Source organism: Mus pahari, chromosome 8, assembly GCF_900095145.1.
Source record: "Mus pahari chromosome 8, PAHARI_EIJ_v1.1, whole genome shotgun sequence".
NCBI lineage: Eukaryota > Metazoa > Chordata > Mammalia > Rodentia > Muridae > Mus > Mus pahari.
In genome coordinates, this window is record NC_034597.1 from 1,921,524 (window position 1) to 1,946,701 (window position 25,178).

Genomic DNA, 25,178 nt, shown 5'->3' on the forward strand with positions numbered 1-25,178 from the left:
ATTCAAGGTGTTGACTTGTCTACATATCCCTTGGATTGTCTAGTGGTAAATCTATTCCTGGCTTCTGCTTGTTGGGCTTTCCTCTTCATTTGGTTAGTGTTCCTATCTCTCATCATGATCAGAACCATCATCATCAGCACCATGATTATTGGACTTTTCTTCTCTCTAAAGGATTTCTTGGTTAGGGGCACGCTTCCCATATTCAAAATCAGTAGGCAGTCACTCTAAGGCAAGGTAGAGGCTATGACATAGATGAGAACATGTTTGAGCTTAGAGGATGACAGAGAAGTTTCTGTTACTGGTTTGGCATGGTGTAGACACCGTTCTAAGTATGGAAGCATATGCGGATGGTCTGTCACTGAGAGCATTGGTGGGGTTCTCAGAGTGGGGTGGGGCATTTACCAAATTAATTTTGAGGAGGATGCCAGATATGCACTTGGGGTAGAGTACTGCCTACTGAGGTTGTTTTGGGAGTTACTACTCATACCTAAGTTAAGGCTTGATATTCCAGGTTTAAATTTCCATTCTCTTCTGAAGGCCTTCTGGCTTGAAAAAGGTGTTGTCATCCTTTGACATTTAAGAATATGAAATGTTTTTTGCACAACTGAGGTAGAAAAAGGACATTTTGGCATGCTGAGAATTATGGGGGTTTGCTGCTGATTGAGGAAGGGGAAACTGAGGTTGTGTGTCCAAGGACTGGGGAAATAAGATTGAAATAACTACTGTCCTGGGGTAACCTGGCCTATGAGATGGTTGAGGGGTTTTTGTTTTTGTTTTTGTTTTTCATGTCAGACATAGTGAGGTGGAGGTAAGGATGATATTTCTGGTGTTTGTGAGCTAAGCAGCAAGGAGAAGCCAGGCTAGAAACAGGCAAGGCAAACTTGAAGCTCAGGTCTGTCTCCTTAACCTCTTTTATCCTTAAAACCATTCTGAGGTGTACACAGGGAAGTGGCCTCTTGGATGTATTAACTTATCAGATTGCTAATATCAAATCATATCAGCTCATGCTTTTCCATTTGAGAACATCACCCGGTGAGGACAATCTTGCCTCTCTGCTTTCTCAAGTCCATTTCAGCCTTATCCCAGACCAGGAGCGGCTGAACCCAATACATTTCTGAAATTCTCAGTTTTGAGATGAGACCCGAATTAAAAAACAAAACAAAACAAAACAAAACAAAACAAAACAAAACAAAACAAAACAAAACATTCCAGGAAAGCTATGTGCATGACAGACACACCTTGTGTGTGCTGCTATGCTATGTGAGGTGAATTAAGTAACAAGTTTGTTTGTTTTTCTCTGCTTGAGAAAAAAAAAATCAACAGAACCTGGGCCTTAACACAAAGGGATGGCTAAGATCTCCAGAGAAGACAATCAGAAAGTTCTCAGTGTACTTGACACAAGTATACAATGCCCTTCTAATAATGATGAGACTGCTCTAAGAAGAAACAAAAATTTTCCAAAAGAAAAGTATATGCGCTAGAACAAGGCTGCCGTTCAGTGCAAAGGGAATATTCTATGAGTTCCTTAGTTACTTCTAATGTAAGGCGGATTTCCAACGGGGACTGGAGCAGCTGGCCTAGAAGATATTTATGGCCCATTGAGAGTTGTAAGTTTCTTTTTGAGAAAAAATAAGGCAGCGATTTCCTTTTAAATATTTTAGTGTGTTATCATGACATGAATATACTATAAGGCATGCAAAAGTATTTAAGAGGTTTGGTGCACAAAATCAGCTTCGAAAGAATGACCCTGGGAACTGTAGAGGCTGGACTAGAGTGTGCAGATAATTTCCTTGTGTTTACGCAAAGAGGAGTTATAATGCAGTTCCTTAGCTGGCAAACTCATGAGCTATATCCTAAAAGCAGAAAACAACAACAAGAACAACAACCACAACCACAACCACAACCTCAATAACAACATTAACAACAACAACAAACCCCAAACTGTTAACTTTCTGAAATGCCATTTTCTTCAGTGTTTTAACATACTTAATTAGCAGGGGTATACCCAAGAGTTGTAGGGCATGCAAGATATCTAAGGTATTTGTGTGTGTGTGTCCAGAAAACACAGCCAAGAAAAATGCTTAGTTCACTATCTTTGACTTTCCATGAAAATAAAGACCAAAGCAAAGGGTGAAACAAAGAATGAAGATTGTACTCAACAGATTTGGGTGTAAACAAGCTTTGCCATTAAGAATCTAAGGAAGCTGGGTCCCACTTTGGACCTGTATCTGGACCTTCTTTTCCTCAGGTTCCTCTCCATTTCCATTCTTGTGAATCTTTCAGACAGGAACAGTTATGGGTCAGAGTTGTGACTATGGGATGGCCCCCCCTCTCTCATTTGATGCCCTGTCTTCCTGCTGGAGGTGGGCTCTGTAAGGTCCCTCTCCCTACTGTTGGGCATTACATCTAAGGTCCCTCCCTTTAAGTCCTGAGAGTCTCTCACCTCCCAGGTCTCTAGTGCATTCTGGAGGGTCCTACCAACTTCCTATCTTCCTAGGTTGCCCATTTCCATTCTTTCTGCTGGGCCTCAGGGCTTCTGTCTTTTTCATTCACCCAAAACCAGATCAAGTCCCTTCTCCCCCTCACTCCCCCCATTCACTTTACCTTCCAGGTCTTTTCCTCCCTCCCTCCCTCCCTCCTTCCCTCCCTCCCTCCCTCCCTCCCTCCCTCCCTTCCTCTCTCCCCACTTGAGATTGCTTTCTTCATCCCAAGTGGGACTGAAGTGTCCTTACATGGACACCTGACACTCTTACTGAGGCTATGGAGCACTCACACAAAGGGACTTAGCATGACTGAACTTGGGAAGACCCAACAGGCAGCTGAAAGAGTCAGATGCAGGTATTTGCACCTAACCAATAGACAGAAGCAGCTGACCCCTGTTGTTGAATTAGGGAAGGCTGAAAGAAGTTGAGGAGAAGGGGGATCCTGTAGGAGGACCAGCAGTCTCAATTAATCTGGACCTCCTGAGATCTCTCAAATACTGGACCACCAAACAGGCAGCATACACCAGCAGATATGAGACTCCCAACACTCATACAGTAGAAAACCTCCAGGTCTGTGTTAATTCAGAGAAGATGCACCTCAAGAGACTGGAGGCTCCAGGGAGTTTAGAGGTCAGGTGGGGTGGGGATGGGGACACCCACATGGAGTCAGGGGGGTGAGGAGGAGGTATGAGATGTGGAACAGTTGGATGATAGACAGGGGTGGAGGATAAAATATGGAGTGTAAGAAATTAATTAATTAAAAGAAATAATAACTAACAATAATAAAGCTTTCTCACAACTAAAGAGAAATGATGCTTCCTCCTGTGAGGTTCAGCTTCTTCCCCTGATGTTTGTAAAGGCAGGGTGATGTATGTGAATCACCTGACATAGAGCCTAGCTCACTGTGGCTCATCAAATGATAATTTCACTCTCTAATTATTCTTCACCACTTCTCTTGGGACAAAATCTAAGAGCTAGATTTGTTTATGACAGGTAACCTAATCCAGAAGCCTAATGATACTGGCTTCTTGTCCCTTCTCCCTGTCAAGTAAATCTCATGAAAGACACTGATGTTTACGTAGTAAGCTCAGAATACAGTTTAGAGATATACCCATATAGAAGCCTTTTCTTCCCTTTCTTCAATGAAAACAAAAACAAAAAACACAAACCCCAGAACCTCTCAAAGTGTGCTTCTAAGTTGGAATGTGGAAGTTGTAAATCAACAGTTTCTAGAAAGCACTGTTTTCCAGTCTGTTGAAGTGATCTGAAAGTCCTAGAATAAACTTCAGTATTTTCTCTTCAGAAGAGATTTCCTTATCGTGTTGAAATGACAGGATCCTGCAGATTCCCTGCCTGAGACTGTTGGAAAGTTAACGTGATCACAGACGATTGTCATTGAAGGCTCACATTCCACATGCTCATAGTAACAGAAATTTCTCAGATGAGTGCTGTGCAGACAGAAGATGACCTCTGATTCGTCACCTACCAAACTCACTCTACCAGCTCTTCACAACAGGCTCTGTCAGGCTAATGATAATACTATTAATGCTCATGCAAATTATTTTAGTGAATATTTATTGGGCATTCCTTGTGTATCTTCAGGCTTCATACATAGGAAACCATTCGATTTGCCTTGCAACCCCACATATATTTTATAGATAAAAAAGCCTGAGACATGGAAAAGCTGGTTTTCCAAGTACAAGGAATGGACTGAGCACCAAGCAAGTTGGATCTGGATCGCCACCCTTAACCTTACATGATTTTACTGCAGAAGAACATTTCATCTCCTTACAAAAGTAAATGAGAAATTTCAGCCAACTAGGACACCCATTTCAAAGGTGATTGTCAGCAGAAATAATGACTCAAACAGTGCCTCTCCTTCCCCAAAGTTCTTGGATCATCTCATGATTATCCTCGGTAGTACTGACACCAAACAGACAGAAAAATGAATGTACCTTCCATATATCAATCTGACTGGTCACTTCAGTTTTAAAATTCCAACAAGATCTTTCTTCTTTTTCTTTTTTTTTTGGGGGGGGGGTGTCGAGACAAGGTTTCTCTGTATAGTCCTGGCTGTCCTGGAACTCACTTTGTAGACCAGGCTGGCCTCGAACTCAGAAATCCGCCTGCCTCTGCCTCCCAGGTGCTGGGATTAACCAACAAGATCTTTGATAAGAGACAGTAGCCTCTAGCTCATTCATTTGATATGATGAAAACACAGCATAGTCTTCTGGATTTAGATAGGCAGGATGAAAATAAAACAGATTTAAGTTCATCTTCATTATCACCATGACCATGACCATCATCATCATCATAGCTGGCTTTAAACAACTCTAGAACTGTCCTATTTAATTTGGTACTAACCCACCACCTGTGCCTAACATGAAATGAGATGTATTGGGAATTTATAATACATACTGGGCTTCAAAGACTTTTGCCACAAGAGAATATAAATATTGTATTAGTAATATTTTATAGTGTCTATGTGCTAAAATGATAGTCTTCTGGTTTGAAATGATAGTTTTTGGTTAAAAACTCTATTATTAAATTTAAGTTCACATCCTCTTTTTAAAATCTTTCTTAATCTAAAATGTCTATAAATATACTTAGATGTATCCTCTTGAGCACTAATTGGGGACTGGGGACATCCATAGTGGATACAACCTTGTGGTAACCAAAGCAAAACTGTGACAGCACTATGATGCCTCTGTGCTGGTAAGCTATGCATGAATTCCAACAATATATCCTGTTCCAATAAAGAGGTAATGGCATTTATTATAAAGCTTATTTGAAGTATGTGAATACTTTGTCAAGATATTGTCAACTGATAGCCAAAAAGCAAAATAATTTATAAATTCTTTAAAACATAACTAACTTTATTTTCTCCCCTCTCCATAATTCTTGCTCATTTTTTGTTGTTATTTCAAGAGAGTAGGTCAAATACTTGGGATCTTTTCTCTTTGAGGCCATAATAATTTCCACTGATAAAAATATATTAATGATTAATGTCTCTCTTCCCTCTGCATTATTTACCTGTTTGGGCTCTTAAATTATTACTAGAGCAACTTTTTCTCTTGCCTGAGGCCTACATTCTCAATTGTCTAAATATTATGGATTCAGAAGGATTTTTGCTTGGTAATTTGCCTTATTGCATCATAGATATCCAAAATGCCAAAATATTTAATCTTAAGTGATAATTTATGTAAAGAACATTGAATATAAGCCAAATGAACTTTTCTTTCTTTTTTTAGTATACACATAGCCCATTCTTTAGGCACCTGCCTCATGGGTGCCTGACTATAGCCATCACAATGAGATTAAAGCATTGCCTTGTGAGAAGCATGAGAGAAGACAGAGGGACACCAGCAACAGGAATGTCTCAGTGCAGGCATTTTTCGTCTTCACTACCAGGGCTGTGTTGTAGGGGATGTCTAGAGACTGGGTTTACCATGAAGATCATATGGGACTCTGCACGGCAAAGTCTTATTCAGGAAACAATGAGGGAGCTTTGAAGAAGAGCTTTTGCTATAAATGTCATAATCAAGTGCCATGTGATTCACATTATTCTCGTTTGTACATGACTAACAAGCAACTGAAGATACTAGAGTGACATAGAAAAATTTTGAGAAAAAAATTGACCTTTTGTGACATCTCTTAAAGTAAATTCTAATGAGAAAAATAAAGACTTCATAGAAGTTGTATTTTGCTATAGGGCTCATACATGATCCTCGCCAGTTGTTTATTCTGTTTTCTTTTGATGATTTGATTCTGTGATTTAGTGAATTCATGATTGTCTTTAGTGTGCCTTGTGGTGATTGGAATATGTTTGGCCCAGGGAATGGCACTATTAGGAGGTATGGCCCTGTTGGAGGAAGTGTGTCACTATGGAGGGTAGGCTTTGAGAGAACTTCCTGCTAGCTCCCTGGAAGTCAGTCTTCTCTTGTTTGCTTTCAGAACCAGATCTAAAACTTTCAGCTACTCTAGTGCCATTCCTGTCCAGACACTGCTGTGTTTCCACCTTGATTGCAATGGATTGAACCTCTGAACTTCTAAGCTGGCCCCAGTTAGATGTTATCCCTTAGAAGAGTTATATTGGTCGTGTTGTCTCTTCATAGCAGTAAAACCCTAACTAAGACAGTCCCAACCCATCATCATCATCATCATCATCATCATCATCATCATCATCGTTGTCATCATCATCGTCGTTATCATCATCATTGTTATCATCATCATCATCATCACCATCATTGTTCTATTTTGCCTTTTTACTGTGCTTAGTAAGCATTAGTAAATACGAAGCCAGTCTGATTTTCTCTAATATTCATTTATATGAGGAAAAGGGAGCAGAAATAATTTTTGACCTGTTAAATCACTTTTTTTCTAATTTTATTTTCTTCTGTGAGGGATTATAAAGATTTAGAAGGGTAATAATGTGACATGGAAACAGTAGTCCATACCTCTTAAGTTAGGTTGTCAAAGAACATTCAAAGAAGCATATAGACAGCATATGTGGGCGTATCATTTAATTAAGAATGACTATGCTCTTATCCTATTCAGATGCTTTTACCAAAGAGTGCAGGAAACACATAGAACTGCCATTTTAGTCTGATCAGGTGGTATTAATATTTGCATTCTAAGGTTCTCATGAACTCAGAAGCTTAGCAATCACTAGGAAGAGATCAGTGAACCCAGAGGGAGAGCAGCTAATTAACTGTCTCACTGAAACATTCCTTCCTTTTTGCAAAATCAACTAGGGAATCCATGGGCTTTGAGTACATCATCAAATGATGTGTGAAAGAGATCCAATTTCAACAATAAATATCATCAGCAATAGAATGTTTTCTTAAGCCCCCGGGGGCCAAATGACCTGAATTTGTGTAAATTGATTTTGTTCATGCATTGTGTTAAGCCAAGCAATTATTTTCCAAGACATGCTTGAACCCATGGTTGCTCTGTCTATAAAGTTCATGGTTACATTTTTCAAATTGCTGATTGCAATTCCCCTTTGCTTTAATATTAAACACTCCTTAAAAAACAAAACAAAACAAAGCAATAGATTTTATACATAGCACACAATCATAACCATTCAATGTCACCCATAAACATCTGACAAATTGGCCAATCCAGTTATGATTTTTGCTTATTTGAAACACAGTCAGAACAAGCCTTAACTGTGCTAATTCAATGATATACCACGGCATTAAGCAATGGGAATTCCTCTCCTGCGAATTAGTGATGCATCCTCTTTGATCCAAGGAACTATTTATGCCATTATCATGATTTTTTTTTTTGTTTTTGTTTTTTTCGAGACAGGGTTTCGCTGCGTAGTCCTGGCTGTCCTGGAACTCACTCTGTAGACCAGGCTGGCCTCGAACTCAGAAATCTGCCTGCCTCTGCCTCACACGTGCTGGGGCTATTATCATAATATTAATCAATGTGTCAAGATAATAGAGGTCCTGAAGAGTTCAGAGAAGGCCTTATATTCAAGTTCCAAGAAAATACAACGCAGAGTTTGTGGGGTGTCCACATATATGTGGAGAGTAATAAAAGTTGGGGCAGGCCTATAGGCTTTAGAAAGGGTGAAGTTTACACTTATTTGAGGGGAAAGGCTCATGCTCTGAAATGTGGTAGTGGAAGGGTGAGTAAAATACTTGAGGACAAGTCCAAGGCCAGCTTGAGGGAGAACATGGGAAGATGAATCCCAAGATGATAATGAAGTCAGAGTGAGAGGCACAGTGGCTCTCCAGCTTGCTTTCAGCAAACCCCACATCTATATGTGTTCCAGGCAGACAGATCTAGGTTTCAAGGGGGAAAGTTACTTATCATCCTTGGTGAAGTCTACCAGACTTGTTTAACAATCAGAAAAGGCTTATAATTGCTTCTCAAAACCTTTCTGGTGGGCTTCACTTTTCAGCCCTTCTGCAGCACACTGATTTCTGACCAAAAGATTTTGTTCCATCAATGCCCCATCAAATTAACCTTAGATGGCTGACAGCACCATGTTCTGCTCACATTCAATGTAATCAGGAGTTAATGAATCATTGCCCTGAAAGCAAGATGCCCTCTGTGTAAATTATGTTTCAACTTGTAGGGGATTTTGAGTTCTTTAAGTGTGACTCTTGTCCTGTCATATGTGCAACTAGTTAACAGGTATTCACTGTGGAACCACCCTATAACAGACTAGGTCCCTGCTCCCAAGGCTTTACAATGCACTTGGGAGATGCCAGTGTTGCATATAAACTAATAATTACCTTGAGTGAGTTGTTAAGGATGCAACAGGCATCCTACTAAGAAGGAGCTACTTGAGTAAGGACAGAAGGCTGGTTATTTTAGCTAGGAAGAGAAGGAAGAGGGGCTCTTGTAGGAGGTGAGCTTGACCTATGATTTGGTCAGACACACAGACCTACATGAAGGGGAGCTGATGTCAGATATTGCAGGCAGAAAACAATTTGTACAAAGGCTCTGAGGTAGGGGAATCAATGCTAGTTTTGCAAAAGCAAGCTATATGTGAAGGAGACTTTTTGCTGGCATAGAAGTGGGAAAGGCCCAACATTGTGGCTGAAGAAATCCTTTTGGGCCACAATATTATAAATAAACAAACAAACAAACAGGAAAGGGAAACAGATATTATAGATCGTCTGCATGAAGTGCTGATCCTGCCGGATGTACCTGAGAGAAGTAATGTTTGACTGGTAGAGACAAGAGATGGATTGGGACAGGAGTTCAAACTTAAAAGGCTTTGGAATCAGCACTGTTCAAGTTGACCTCTCTCATTCTGTATTTGTGGGAAAGACTTTAATGTTCAGTGTGAGGGAACCCTGTAAAGATACATAGACATGGCCGATGTGAGGGATGTCAGCATATGTCAGAGACAGAATTGTCTGAGCTCTACTGACCTACAGCATGAGTGACATGCGTAGCAACATTCCATCTCATTAAAAAAAGTACTTTTCAGACAAAAGTGAAACACAACATTAAGAAGTACTTTGCAGGGAACAATAAAACACACTTAAGGAAGCAAGCAAGCTCACAGATCATCAGTATACAATGCTGAGTCAGAAAAGGCAAGAAGAGGCTGCGAATGGGAAAAATCTATAGAATATAGTCTCATAAAAGTCAAGAAAGTCTACGTCTTGTATTTCTAAGAACTAAACAAAAGAAGGTTTTGAGGCACTTACTCAAATGCCACAATACTAAGAAAAAGACACTATTTGTTACAGAGCTTGAAGCATCTGCAAGAGGAGACAAATGAGAGAAGACGCCAGGTGTGAAAAGGCGGGGGTGCAGAGCCACGTGGTCTCTATACCAATTGCACACATGCTTCCAAGCAACCATGAGCTGAACGGATCCACAGATAGGACTCGCCATTTCACAGAAAGGCCATTCTACCTGTTAGGAGTTCCTTCCTCCATATGACCTACTCTTTTTTGATGTTCACGCCTGCCTCCTTGCAGCCTGATTCTGTTAGATCTTTTCCTTAGAGACCGCATGAAACATATTAATTCCACAAAGAGCATGATTAGTGCCCTTTAACCTTTTTTCCAGAATGTTAGATATTTAGAAACAGTGACTGTGCCTTCCTTTACAAATCATCCTCATCAATCGTCATCCCTTTTCTCTGTTTCTAGAACTTGCCATCTTGCATGCCTTCTGTGGAGCTTCTCCAATCATCACTAGCTACCTTAAAATTGTGCTCACAAAGAATATAATTTTATGACACAACTGCATCTAGGACTTTCTTAGGTAAGCCTCTATAAGACTGCAGTAGTAGGAGTGCAGTACAGCCACTGAGCTCATTCTCTTGCTGTTTCTATTTCCCACCCATCTGCCTTCAAGGCAGCCTGTTTGTTATGTCACTGGGATATACATAATCCACAGTGAGTGATTTCATCAGTATAAAGAATGTCATCCCTCATCACCCTATCATTTCTGATTAAGATCACTCAGTCTAATGTATATTACATCGTGTACCAATAATGCCTGCCCAGTGCTTGATGCTCTGCATGCCTCTTGCTAGACATTGCTTTATTATGTACTTAAATGAGAGAAGCTTCTCAAACAAAGAGGAAGATTACACTGAGTCTGGGTAGTTGAAGGCAGATAGAAAATTTGAAATACAGTGTTTTATTCACTCTGGAAAATGGTACTAAATGAGGACATCCAACAACCTGGCTTGAAATCGGGGTTCTCGTTACTTACCCTCTATATACGTTCAAAGGCAAAATTAACAAGTGCATATCAACCCCCAAATCTGCTTTGAGGATATGTATATCACATAATACACATGCCCAGGTTTTGAAGGCATATACACTATCCATTTTAAAGATAAGAACATTAAGACTTGGAAGCCAAGTGAAGTTATTGACTGTCACCTCCTCAGTAGGTTGCAATGAACTTGATTCTGTTATTCAGTCCCTTTCGAGTCTTGGACCTCTATCTCTGTAGGGTATATTATAAGCTACTCTTGCCTGAAAAATCATTTTTTATGGAAGTTACTTTTTCATACAGAGGAGATACATGGAACATTGGCATACATATTGTTTTATTTTGAGTCGAGAGATGCCATGCAGGAAGGGCAAAATAGTATTAGAGGAGACAAAGGCCATGTGCTGTGCAATGTCAGCCATTGTGTCTTCTATAGAGCTGAAATGTATCCACACAGCTTCTGTCAATAGCACATTTGGAGCATAAACAAGATTCAAGGTGACTGATTAGCCTAAGGAAAGCAGTGTTTTCAAGCACTTTAAATACTACTCCAGCAGCATTCACTTGTATATAAATCATGTGGTAATTTATTCATTAAAATAACCTGTACTTGGCAACATTTTATTAACCTTGGTTTACATTAATATGCTTTATACTTGTGTTTTAAATATATCTCTGTATACAATGATCCTGTAACTCCAATTTTTTTTTTTTATCACACAGACTAAGTCATTATCAATGCCCAACCTGTATTCTACATCTGCTAAAACTGACTTCACATTAGAGTGTTTAGAGGTTTTGAGAAGCTGGGGTTGTAGACAGCACCTGCTCCGACATATAGATCTGCATCAGAATCACCTGAGAGGGTTTTAATACATGTAATAATTGTTCCCTGTGCCTTTGTCATCTACTCAAACACAATATATCACAAATAACCCTGAGAAATAAGAGTTCTACACACTAGGTCACAAACCAGCACTCAAAACTAGTGGCTAGAGGGTGTCCACCATACACAAGTCTACTGCAAGTATTGGAAAGGATATCAAAAGATCCACTAAGTCCCAGGAGAGTCATGGAAGAATTTTCTTATTAAATACCAACTTCCTGTTTTTATTTATTTATTTATTTATTTATTTATTTATTTATTTATTTATTTATTTATTTTCAGTGCTTAGCTAGCCATTTTAATGCCCACTTAATCAGGAAAAATCCTATGAATGTATGCAGAGATGTATAATAAACATGCCCCCTAGGGACATGATATCTTCATATAATTAGCAGAAACACATGATAAACAACAAAAATTAGAGTTAAAAGTGGAAATTGATTCCAAAGGTCTGGAAGTAGAGTATCAAATATATGACTAAAATCTGCTTGTTCTATTTGATATCCAAGGCAGACATTGTTAATTGATCCATACATCTTTCCTTGTTACAACCAAAGGGCTTTTGAAACAAATATTCTACAGCACCGGCACCATCTGACCAGATTTTGTATTCTTTGGCTATAGGTAATATGTAAACAGACATCATTTTACATTTTCTTCTAACTTATTCTACCATGGTCGTGTTCCACACAGCACCTGTAGATAAGACCCTAGAGGTGATTGCATAGCCCTTGATGGTTTATGCAGAATTGATTTGACATTGGTATCTTTGGATGGAAAGATCCAAAAATCACACAACTTCTAAAATGTTTAGGAGATTCAAGTCACACATATGTTACTTAAGTGAATGTAGCTTCAGTTAAGGATAACTCAAAGTTTCACTTTGAATATGTGCTCTTTGGAGAGACAAGTTGAATCTACAGGTGTGCTAAGTGCAAAGGCAGCATGTTTTCGTAAGTGTATGATGTCTATGTGTGTAAATGTTAGTATACTTGCATATGTATGTATGTATGCTGGAGGTTGGCACTGAGTATCTTTCTCCATCACTTTTCCATTTGTTTTTCATCAGATAGGGTCTCCCTGGCCCTGGAACTCACTGATTTAGCTACAGTAGCTGGCCAATGAGTGCCAGGGATTGCCTATCTTCTTTATAACCATTTTGTTATTAGTTAATTTTATCAATACATGCATGTACTGCTATTCTTATATTTTTATAGGGGTTCTGGGGAGCCAAACTCAGTTTCTCATGCTTATAGGACAAGTAACTTATCCACTATGCCATTTCTCCAGCTTCCAATGTGAGCATGTTCATCTCAAAGAATTATATGTCTCTCTGTTTGATTTCTACTTTTAACAGTTTGTATTGTCTTTGGAGATTCAGGATTATGTCTTTACACAGGTAGTAAGTGTCCTAGTAAACATGACAGAGCAGAAATAATAAGGCCACTTGGCTTGATATTGGGTTTCAATAGTAAAAAAAATTAATAATTCATTTCTTTTTAGATTCTCCTAGTGGTCACTCTTCTCTTGTGAGCTTCTACTGTCACTTTCCAAGTTCTACTGGGTAGAAGACCATTTAATATCCCATCTGGGGTGACATATGGTTAATTGGGTTGATTTTATCACACTGACAGGCCTTGTGATCAAATAATAAAGTCACAAAAGACAGACTTACCTCATCATAGATGTTGTCATTCCGGGGGAAGTCCCCTGCCTTCCTGGGGAGAACGTGGACATGTACATGCTGAAATATAAAAGAAAGGAACAACTGTATTTAATTCTACTTTTCTATTTTGACTTGACAGTGATGCTTTCCTGGAGGCCAGTTCCTGCCCACGGCTTCTTGCGGGATTTGTTTTCAGAAGATGATGTTCACCTTCAGAAACTACATCTGAATTCTGTTGAGAATAAAGAAGCACAAAACGAGAGGGAACAACCTGGTGGCATATGGGAGTGTCCATTACAGGCACCATGGAATTATTCATCACTGTCAGTCTGGGTTGTAGTTAGCCTGTGATTTAAAATGACCACATGTCTTCAGAGATGGCTGCTGTGACTCTGGAGCTGACAAGCGAGAAGCCCTGGCCAGCAGTGGACTGCATAAGTAACCAGTGAATTAGTGAAGGGAAGAAGTAGAATGGGCCAACCCAAGAACAGTGGCACTGAAGAACAATTACACAATTGTAATGCACATGCTCTCATTTATTCTTATTGACTGTGACAACCAACGCTTTTATTAGTACCGAATAGATTTTTATTGAGTACTCCTAGAAGTCCTTTCTGAAGTGGTCTCCATTTTACAGAAGGAGGAACGAATGCTCAGAGAGGACAAGGCTCCAGCTCTACAGAATGTGGTGAAATCCTCACAGAAAATGATGTCACTCTCTCTTATTTTCTTGTTCTTTACCAATACACGCAATAATTCTGTCAACATAATCTTTTGAAAAAAATTAAAAATTAAAGTATATGTGTGTGTGTGTGTGTGTGTGTGTGTAGATCAGAAAGGCAAAGGACAATTGGCAGCATGCTCTCTTCTCCCACCTTGCACATTCTTGGGATTAAACTCAGGTTGTAAGTTTTGGCAACAAGTACCTTTACCTGCTAAGCCATCTAACTGACCTGCACTTGATCTTTCAAATCCCTCATTTCCCTAATCTAGGCTACTAAAGGACCAGGTAATAGACACTGCTGTCTTATTAAGTAGAGATCATCAATGAGGACTCAGAGCATGTACACTTCAAGGCTAAGCTGATATCTTCGTTTTATTCAACCAACAGCATCTATTGTATCTCTCTAAGCTTAAACCTTATTCATGCCCTTGAGCAACATTCCTTCATTTATTATCAACTGCAGAGATTGGAAAATGGAAAAGCTTACAAAAAGCAAGTAGAGAATCAAAGCACATTGTCAGTCATGCCCACTGTACACTGATTACTGTGTTTGGGCTGTAACCATGGACCTTCAGAGAACAGAACATGAAGTGTATCTGTGGCTTTGTGTATCAGGAAGGGAGAATGATAAGTTATTGCAGGAGAGGCAGCAAGCAAGGCTATCCATGCTGGATGAAATAAAGAGGAGCTCAGTGTTAGTCCCTCAGGATAGAGTTCCCAAACTGTGACATGTTTCTGCCTATATATGCAGCAGTCAATGGGGAAGCCTGGCCCAAAACCCCTCAGGAACTGGGACATAGGCATACTTAAGTCCCCAATTATGTGAGTGAAGAGAGAGGGAGACAGACACAAACAAACACAGAGAAGTAAGTGATGAACTACCCAGGAACCAAATTTTAAAAAATAAGGGCATGCAACACAAGCCTGAGTGGAAATTCATTGTGCTCAGTGACTGAAGGATTTAGACATCAGATCAGAGAAGGCAGGGAGCAGAAACCGCCGAGGACCCAGTGAAAGCCCACACAATCATCAGTTGCAAATCTTGCTGTATTTTTTCTTCCTTTCCTACTTTTTTCCCTTATCAAGACCCCCTTTTCCCTACTGTCTTCCTTGATGTCATCCACCTGTTCTCTATCATCTTCTTTAAACATTAATCATCAGTAGTCTGTACTCAAACTGCAAGAGGATATGGATAAAAAAAGCAGCAGCTTTTATCTTAGAGCACAGTATGCCCAGTACAGCTGGACCTCCCATGTACCCGCTGTGTTGCCTCTCCACAGCAGTCACCTAGTCTTCTTTATCAGGAGGACTGCAGGATTCCCATCTCACAGGTCTAAAATATCAAGTCATCTAAGCACATTTGTCATAAGTTTGTTATGCTGCTTAGCACGGTGTCCTGAATATATCTAGACACAGTGACAGTATCTTTACTGTTAAAAAAACGCATGCAATCTGAAGACCAGAGGTCACATTCAATGATTGGTTCTTATATTAGCAAGACTGATACTTCCCAAGCTCCTTAACTGGTGCACAGTTAAAGCATCTCTTTCTGCCAGAATGTGTTTCTGTTGCTTTGATAAGTGTTTCTCAAACTGCAGTAAAAAGCTAGCTATTGCTAAAAATTAAGAGCCTCCTAACTTACTTTCTAATAGATTCCCAAGTAATGTTGGTCTAGGGTCATACTTTGAGAGACTTTGACTAAGACCATCTCTCTTGTTCTTAGGCCTACCCCTAAGAAATGCTGATCACTGAGGTTAATACTTTGTTTGGACTGCCCTGTAGTGTTATGTAGATACCTATCTCCATAGGTTGCCCAGGCTTCCTGAACTGCTTTATGTCTGTACTTAAGACCATGCCAGTGACTTCAGACCTGGACTTGTCTCTGATTCCTGTTCTATATCTTGCTTCCCTGAGTTCGCTCATCAGAGCTATTTCTATGTGCTGTTACTATTCAGTTCTGGAAATGCCACTCTTGATCACTGGCAGCCATTTGAAACTTGCCATGACACCAAAGGCAGTAAACAACTCACTGTCTAGGTGATTTTTCCCTAAGGGCATGATCTCAGCTATTCCTGGTATATGATACAGTGATGCAAACTCTTAAGTGACAGCCAAATCACAAGATTCTGACAATCTACTCAGTCTCCCAGGACAGAGAAATCATGACAGAGCCAGCACAGTTCTTGTAAAGAAGGAAGACTCAACCTACCAATATGATATGTATATAAACCAAGAGATGGCAAGTTCCAGAACCCTAGAGAAGGGATAATTCAAGAAAGAGGGAATTATCAATAGTGTTCACTGTTGTTGAATGCTTGAGGTGGTTTCAGTGAAACTGGAAAGACAACTATGCAAAGCTCATGATTAGATACTCAATAGCAGTAGTCATTAGTGAAATGCCAATCAAAACCACACAGAGATACCACTTCACATCCACCCGGATGGCTTTAATCAAAAGGATAGACAAGGGCAAGTATGGGGGAGACTGTGGAGCCATGGAAGCCTCGAACACTTTTGCACAGAGTGCAAAATGATGCAGCTGTATGTTTGAAAAACAGCTTGGCAATTCCTCAAAATGTTAAACATCCAGCCACCAAATGACCCAAAATTATATTCCTAGTATATACACATGAGAACTGAAGCCATGTAGGCACAAATCCTTGTAATGTATATTTATAGCAATATTATTCGCAATCATCAAAAAGTGGAAACAATCCAAAGTGACTATCAACTGATGAATGCCATAATAACAAGACAACGGAAGATGATTGGGCATAAAGACGAATGGAGCTGCTAAGGAAAGCATTATGCTAAGTGAAAGGACTCAGATCCGAGTGGCCATTTATTACACAATACCATTTATGAAATGTCCAGACTAGGCAAATTCACAGAGAAAGGTCAGTGTTTCCGGGAGCACAGTGAAGAGTGGCTGCCAAGGGAAACGGGGTTTATTTGGGGAGTGACTGATGTTTTCTTTTCTAGTGTCACATAGTAGTGATGGTCTCACAACTTTTTGAATATATTAAAACCCACAGCATTTTTTTTACTGTACCAGTGTGAAGTGTATGAGTTCTATCTCATTAGAGGTGTTGATAGGGACGGCAGAAGTGGAGAGACAACTGCAATAACATCACCTTTTCTGCTTCCCTCATTTTTCCACACAAGCATTCATCATCTGAGGATTGTCAGTGCAATCAAAATAATATGTCTTTTTCTTTTTAAACTATATCATAATTCAACTGCAGGGAACATAACAACAGCAGAGAAAAGGGCCATGAGAGGCATAAAAGGGCTATCATCCTTTCTAATTGGCTACCTGCACCTCCAGTTGTGTGAACCCCTCTCTTCAACACCAGCCTATGAATGGTGATAGAAGGAAAACTCAGGTTGTAAAGAATAATAAAAATAATGCTGTAGGGGACAGAAAATATCTTCCTCAAAGATGCTTAAATTCTAATCCTGGACCTGTGAATATAGTAGATTACAGGACAGGGGAAATTAAGGATGCGTATGAATTGAGGTTGCTTACACGCTGATCCTGAGTAGAAAATCTACCCTGGATTACCTGGCCTGGCTCAGTGTCCTCACAAGAGACATTCAAAGGAGAAGTCACTAAATATCATCAAAATTGTCACCTTGTGACCCAAAGAGTGTAATTAAGAAAATGAGAGGCCAATCCACAGATGGGAGAAAGATTTTCATATCGTCTATCTGAAAAGGGACTTGTATTTAGAATACATGAAGAACTCTTATAAGTCAAGAGTAAAATGATGATATCTTTAGCTTAAATGGGCAGAAAATGTAAACATTTTCTCAAAAAAGAGACATATAAATGATGAGGGAAAGATGCTTAACAGCTTCAATCCCAAACCACAATGAGAGACTATTTCCTTTCTCTAGAGACATTAAACTTTAATAAGAGAGAGGCAATTTCAAACAGTGGTAGGGAAGATGAGAAATAGGAACTTTGTATAAGTTGATGGGAATATAAGCTTTGACTCTGCTCTGGAAATACTATGGATTTCCTCGAAAGGCTAACCATTGAGCTACCGAATTATTCATAGCAGTAATCTACTATCTTGGCATATGCCCCAAAGCTCTTGCATTAAAGACTCAGCAAATAGGGATTTTTTTCAGAGTTGTTGAATTACAAGGGCTATGACTTTATCATTGGATTAATTCATGTTCTGCTGATATTATTATGTAGTGGCAAATCCTTAGGATGTAGGGCATCCTTGGAGGAAGTATGTCACTGGGAGTCTGCCTTTTCTTGTCCCATGAAAGTCTTTGCTGCTAATTCCTAGCTTCCAAGAAGTGAACAGTTCTACAGCTTCATAACCTTTTTACATTAAGTTCTTTGTCACTATGGTCCATTGTCACTATGGTCCATTGTCACTATGGTCCAGAAACAGAGGGATCAGATTACCATGGACTAAAATCTCAGAAACAAGAGGAGCAATCATTTTTTTCTCTAACTCATTTCTTTAAAGTATTTGGTCATGGCAATGAAAACAATCAACAACAAAGAAACAAAACCAAATATGTTGTGTAATTGTAAAATCACACTAGCTCCTTCCTCTGGGCCATGCTCTCGACAGCCCATGCTCCACCTGTTTATTTCTTTATCCTGGCTAGCTTTGCCAAGCAAGAACTATGAGATCGCTCTCCTGCCAGCCTGTGCTCCACTTGGTATTAGTTTCCTCTACCCTGTAGCTCGGTCCTTTGCCTGATCCTCTCATTCCAAAGCCACCCTAAATTCTGCCCCAGTTGTATACTCTTCCAGCCCACTTTAATGCTGTTAATGAAAAATACCAGACAGCCTTAATATTTAAAGCTATCCAGATAACTCAATGGCCGGGGGAAGAATCAATTGCTCCAAACTTACCAGCTATCCTATACCAGAATTTCACCACCAGTTCTAGATGCTCCAAGGCCTTACATTGTTCCTGTTGCTCCTCTCAAAGCCTGGCTGAACCCCTCCCTCTCCCATCTCTCTTGTCCTTTCCTCTTCTTCCTGGGATCCAGAAGTCCCACTTTTTCCTTCACCCAGCAATTAGCTTCTACCATCTTTATTGACTCAGTCAAGAACCAATTAGGGAAATGACACCTCCACCTACATCACACCTTTTTTGTCCAACTAAGAAAAAAATAAAAATAAAACCCCCTCTTCTTCCAGATATAAATTGAAAAAATCATGACAAGTAAATTACACAGTATGAAGTACAAATGACATCCAGTCCGCCAATTTGTCAATTTAGATAAAGTACTCTATCATATTTCCTAACTGAAAGACTTGTGATTCCATCCCTGGATTATGTTTAGAATTTTTGCCTGTAACATCACTTGAAAAACCATGTGTTCTACTGTATAAACTCTATGTTATGCTACTTGAGTTTGATTATGAGACTAAAACTAATCCTCAATACCCATCAGAAATCATAGAATGACAAAATATTACCTAAAAATATAAGAAGCACTAAACATAGTTTCCAAAACTAAGCCAATGTAAAGACAGCTGACTATCTGAATAGTCCCCCATACTTCAGAATCCAAGAGCATCTATCTCTGGCCTTCTGGCCAAGGATCATCTATCTGACAGACTTAATATGCAGAAAGTTGAAGGGCCATTGTCCCTACCTTGACAAAATCAGTAGTTGACTATTCTGCAAAATGTGTTTTTCTCTGGGTAACCCCCCCCTCCGTCTTGTCCCTGTCTCTTCCTCCTGGGACCTAGAAATCTCATCCTTTTTCCTTACCCAGCAATTGGCTTCTTCCTTTCTTTTTTTTTTTTTTTTTTTTTTTTTTCCGAGACAGGGTTTCTCTGTGTAGCCCTGGCTGTCCTGGAACTCAGTCTGTAGACCAGGCCGGCCTAGAACTCAAGATCTGCCTGCCTTTGCCTCCCAAATGCTGGGATTAAAGGCATGAGCCACCACTGCCTGGCTTTCTTCCATCTTTATTGACATAATCAAGAACCAATTAGGGAAATGAGACCTCCACTTACACAAATAAATAGCCAATATAAAACAAATATACATGACCTGAATATACATGACCTGATTTTCTCGACACTTTACATATTTTTTTTATTAGTACAACACTTCTAAAGAGTACAACATGAGTCTATTGATTGTATAGGTAAGGAATGTCAGACAAGTTTTTTACAGTAAGATTTAGGTAAGGCTTCATGTATATTATGTTTCTCATGAAATTTGAAAAATCATCAAAAGCTCTCAAATGGGAAAAGGCAACTATGTTTACATAATAAAGTTGTTCAAATTTTTTGGTCATCAAACTAACACATTTGGAGCATGGAAAATACAGAGAAGACAGAAGAACTCTCAGGAGAAAAATCAAGAACATCCAGTTATTCTCATGATTCTCTCAGTGATAAAATTTCATTTTCCTTAGAAACATAACATTATAAATACTTTTCTTTGTCTCTATGGACCTGAAACATACTTAGGAATAGGATGGAATTACAAGTGGCCTATTGGAAAAGTGATCACTAAACATATAAGTCAGGGGTTGTGGGACAAAAGATAGGAAGGATAGCCTGTAAATGAATCCTTATCAAGCAAATTGCTTTTGTGAGCGACAAACTTTGTCCCATGGGAGAACTAGAGGATATAGTCTAAATCATGTACACATAACTCCCACTCCAAGGGTGAGAGAAACAGGCTATTTACATATTGGTTGAGGAGTGTTCATGAACACATATAAATAGTTTAACACATCTGTTTCCTTTTCCTTGAGGGTAAAGAGTGACACCTCACCCCAAGCATTATCTCAATAGAAATCAGGTCAACAAGGGTATATCATATCCCTAGAACATGGAGTCAAATTGATGTAGGTAGATAGAAAGACTCCATTTTCTGCAAGTAATGTCTCATATTTAACACATCAGGTCTCATGAGCTAATGCTAGGCTATAGGTTTATGGGTTTATTCTCCTTTCAATAGGTGTGAGATACATGACAATATGATAAAAGACTCATCAGTGGTTCTCAGTCTTCCAATAACACAGGCCTATGGTTTCCAGAGCAGGGTTGGAGTGGGTGGGGGCAAGACAGTCATGGGAATAAGATTTCTACCTAAGACAGAACAGGAGCCTCTACATCAGATTCAGCTGGAATGGTTAACTCTTTCTGTCTAGGGATTCCACATATAACATCAACTGAAAAAAGAACCAATTAATAAAAACAGAACATTAAAAATACAAATATAAATTAGAAGACGTTAGGGAGTCACACAATCCATTCCTTCATTCTATAGAACAGGAGAGTGTGTCTTGAAAGACCAACAGCAACCCAGTGGTAGGGCCAGGACTACAATTGTAGGCCTTGACTTGTCTTCATGTCATCCCATCCCATCGGCCCCAAGTCTAAGAAAGGGAGAAGCTCCACAGAGTGGGGTTTGGGCTATAGTCTCTAGAGATGGATGCCAGATGACCTGTGCTTCGTAGCACATGAGGTGTTTTGTTGTTCAAACTCATTTCATCTTCCCAGATCTATAAATGCCCATAAACCAGCAAACTAACTCAGGAAATTACTGTCCATACTATAGAAACACATGCTGTTATCATGTTCAGGCTGCTTCTGTCCAATTATAAATATTTAACACATCCTAGGAATGACTATAATACAATCCAGTGCCTCTGAAGACAATATGAACATCCTGCTTCTACTGTAAGCCAGAAGCCTTATTTTGCAGTGAGTTGAACTGAGCATATTCTAATCTGGGCTGTCACTATCTCAAAAACTTATGCCTTTGATATGACTGGATAAGCCTCATCTTCTGCTACTGTAGCTAGAGTCAGCATGACATCACCAAGAGCCACTTCATTGAAAAATAAATGTCACTAGGAATGATGTTGCTCACAGAGCTTGCAGAACACATTAGCATGACCAATTGAGGAGTCAATGCAGTGAGCTGTCAAAACTCAAAGGTGTACATGAAGACATATAAATGGCTTTTGACCTCTGCTGCCCAGAGCTCTTTCACTGAGAATGTGGATGATGCTCAGGCAGCTAGGTTGCCTTTAACAAAACATGGGATAGAGAGTTGTCCATGTATTCCAACTGTCTCAGTAAAAAAGAGAAACTTAAAGAAAAAGGATAAAGAACCAATTCAGTTAAAAAAGAAAATAAGCAAGCAAAAAATCTTGCAGGATTTGTGGAGCCCCTATAGAGTTTTGTGGCTTAACAATTGTATTTTTAGGCCATACATCACTAGCCTTGCTCCAGTGGTGAGTTATAATCATACATCATGAGAGGGATGGCACTCTCTTGATATATGGGCTCCGTACATCATCTGAGCACCACAGATGCAATGATGTATTGCTCTGAGCCACAATGAGCATTTAAAGGAGCCTTTAACAACCAGACAGTTTTAAATTTCAAATTTTCTAAAAATCAAGGTCTTTTCAAGCCAGATAAAAGCAAGGCAAGGAAATGTGATGTTATATAGAGCCACCCAAGTCCTAGAGCCTGCCAACCTGCCATTGCCTTTTGACTTCAAGCTCAGGAGGATGAATGACTGGCAAGCTCTTTTTTTTTCACCACTTGTCCATGAGAACAAAAGTCCAGGGTCCCGAAAAAACAGGAACAAGTGTCAATGCATCTAATTTGCCGATCAATTTCCCCATCTTCCATATTGTAAGCACAAGCCACTCATCACCTTCCTAATCACTGCCTAGCAAGAGATGCCATGATTGGGTACTGGCTAAATCTAGGGAGATCATTTCTGTTTTCTTTGCTCCAAGAAGCTCTTCTACTGAAATCTAAAACAAAGCAAAGCAAAAGGAACTGACAAAAAGTAGATCAACTTCCTAAACTATTGCTCTCAATCTCTAATCAGGGTAGAAATGGATCTTTTTCTAACATTTGTGTGTAAGACAGAAGAAGTTCTGACAGTGAATGAGAACACTGAAGAATAGTACACAGACTTCCCATCTAGAGACAGACATGGGAGCTACTGTCGCAGTCCCATCACCTGTCCTCTTTTAATATGTTAATAAGATAGTAATACAGCTTATGAGGAAGTAATGTGGCTTTATGAGAATGCACCCACTTTGATTAAGACCTACGTGCCCTGGTGGCGTGTGATCAGAGTAATTACTATCAATTAGGAAAACAGGTGTTGGGAGAACACTCTCTCCCCTTGCTTAAATTTTCATCGCAATAGGCAGAACAATATGAAAATCTCCCTACTGTTTGGTAATAGACACTAATAGTGACACTGAAAGACAATTATATTTCCAGTGGCATTTTCTGCTTTCCTTCACCAAGTGTATTAAAGGAACAAGCAGCGGTAGATATAATGCCATGTAGAGATGAACATCTGGGTGTAAGAAATTAACAGTCTCTTTTCTTAATATCTTGCATCCAGTTTATCATTTGCTTGTCTTCCTTCAGTGGATTCTAACTCTCAAACTATTATAGATTTGGCATCTACTTCCAAACAACTGTCTATCTCAAAAAGGTTCAGGCTTCTTTTATTTTATAACTGGGGACTAATATGTATTAGGAGTGATAGAAACATGGTAAGGTACATCTCTTGTTACTTTGAGGTTGCCAACTGAATGATGTGAATGAGGCAGGTTTTACATCTGGAAACTTTGGGTTCTCACACAAGCTGTTAAGTGAGGTCACCGAATCTGTTGCTTTTCTTCTCTATAGAAAGGTATACAGTTGAAATGTTCCTTCTATTAGGTAAAAAACCTCATCTATACATGCGAAGGAAAATTAGACATTCATCTATCCATCATTCAAAATTACTTTTACTTTTATTAGCTATTATTGATATGGGAATAACTATGCTTACTCATATATAAATACATACATATAGACATACATATGCATATTGGGTTATGCTTCTGTGACAACAGAGGTAGAATCTGGGGAAGCTATCTGAGTCTCCCTGTTCAGCCAGAATGCATGCGCTCACAGTCCTCTGTGGTAGTGTGTTCTGTTTGCTTTTGTGGAAGGTACAGGTCTGAGTGTTACCATTAGAAGAGTGACATTCAAGAATCCAGAGAACATGACTTCATCACTTGACATTGTAGTCACTGTATGTCTGATGGTTTTGAGTTTTGGTAATTAGAATTAAAATTCCATCCCTGTAAAACGCCTTTCTTATCCCTTCCCTTCCTCCTGCCCTAGTCTTCCAAGAGCCCTTCCAAATTGGCCTCCAATGTGCAAGCTTTAGGTTCTCTAGGGCTCCTCAGATGCTTTTGCACTCTCCTGGGATCCTCTGATGCTATCAGTGTGGATGACAGCTTTACCCATAGAGTATATATATATATATATATATATATATATATATATATATATATATCCCACACGTCATTATCTTCCATTTTTTTTAAAGTCAAGAATGAAAGATAACTGTTTTTATAAGAGCTACAACCATGTATTATGTATATGAGAACTACTTTGATACTATTAGTTCTGATGTACTCTATTGCTACAGAAAAATATGATAAGATAAAGAAATACTAGTTATGTGCTTAATGGTGACAACTGTGCCTGACATTTTTCACTGGTGTATAAACTGACAAAATATTGCTCAGATAGTGTCTCATGTAAGCCTTGTACTAACCTGCTGGAGTTGATCCATTTTAGTCAAGGTTTATGTATTAAAATATTGAAATATAGATGATTATCTTACTCAAGCTCACATATGCAGTAAATGTTTATCTGAGCCATCACCTTGGACATTCTACAAGACCTCGGATTTTAAATCGTAGCCAAATACTAACAAATCTTAAGTACTATCAGTATGACACTTACCAGACAAGTGCTCAACCATTAAGGTGTATCCTTAGCCCTTAAGCATAATTTTTCATAAATACTGTGGCTGTGGAAAACTAAGCACAAGGAATATTGAGTTCTGGACTCTTGTGTAATGAGAATTTTCTCAATGAAAACTCTACAGTTCAATGAGGCACTTGACAGTATTGATCTCTCAGAAAAATCCTGTGTTTAGATGAGGACCACTAGTTACAATATCTATCAACTTCCATCCATTTGTTTTAGTTATATCAATTAAAGCTAGTTCTGACTGTAAGCTGTACTAGTTATATAAAATAGGACATTTAATGGGCAGAAAATTGTTTCAAAATATAATCTATGTGAGATTTCATCTTTCTTTTTTTTAAACTTATTTTATTATTTTCTTCATTTATATTTCAAATGCTATCCCGAATGTCCCCTAT

The 25,178-nt window shown here is 39.1% G+C and overlaps 1 protein-coding gene across 4 annotated transcripts in view; it reads right to left on the reverse strand.

The window, feature by feature from the left end:
- Fhit (fragile histidine triad diadenosine triphosphatase) overlaps positions 1–25,178 on the reverse strand; it is a 1,532,796-nt gene that overhangs the window by 196,389 nt on the left and 1,311,229 nt on the right. For all 4 annotated transcript variants that reach the window (XM_021203702.1, XM_021203701.2, XM_029541579.1 and 1 more), the window contains one exon: positions 13,250–13,318. In XM_021203702.1, coding sequence (XP_021059361.1) covers positions 13,250–13,318 — 69 coding nt within the window. The remainder of the gene's footprint in view (positions 1–13,249; positions 13,319–25,178) is intronic.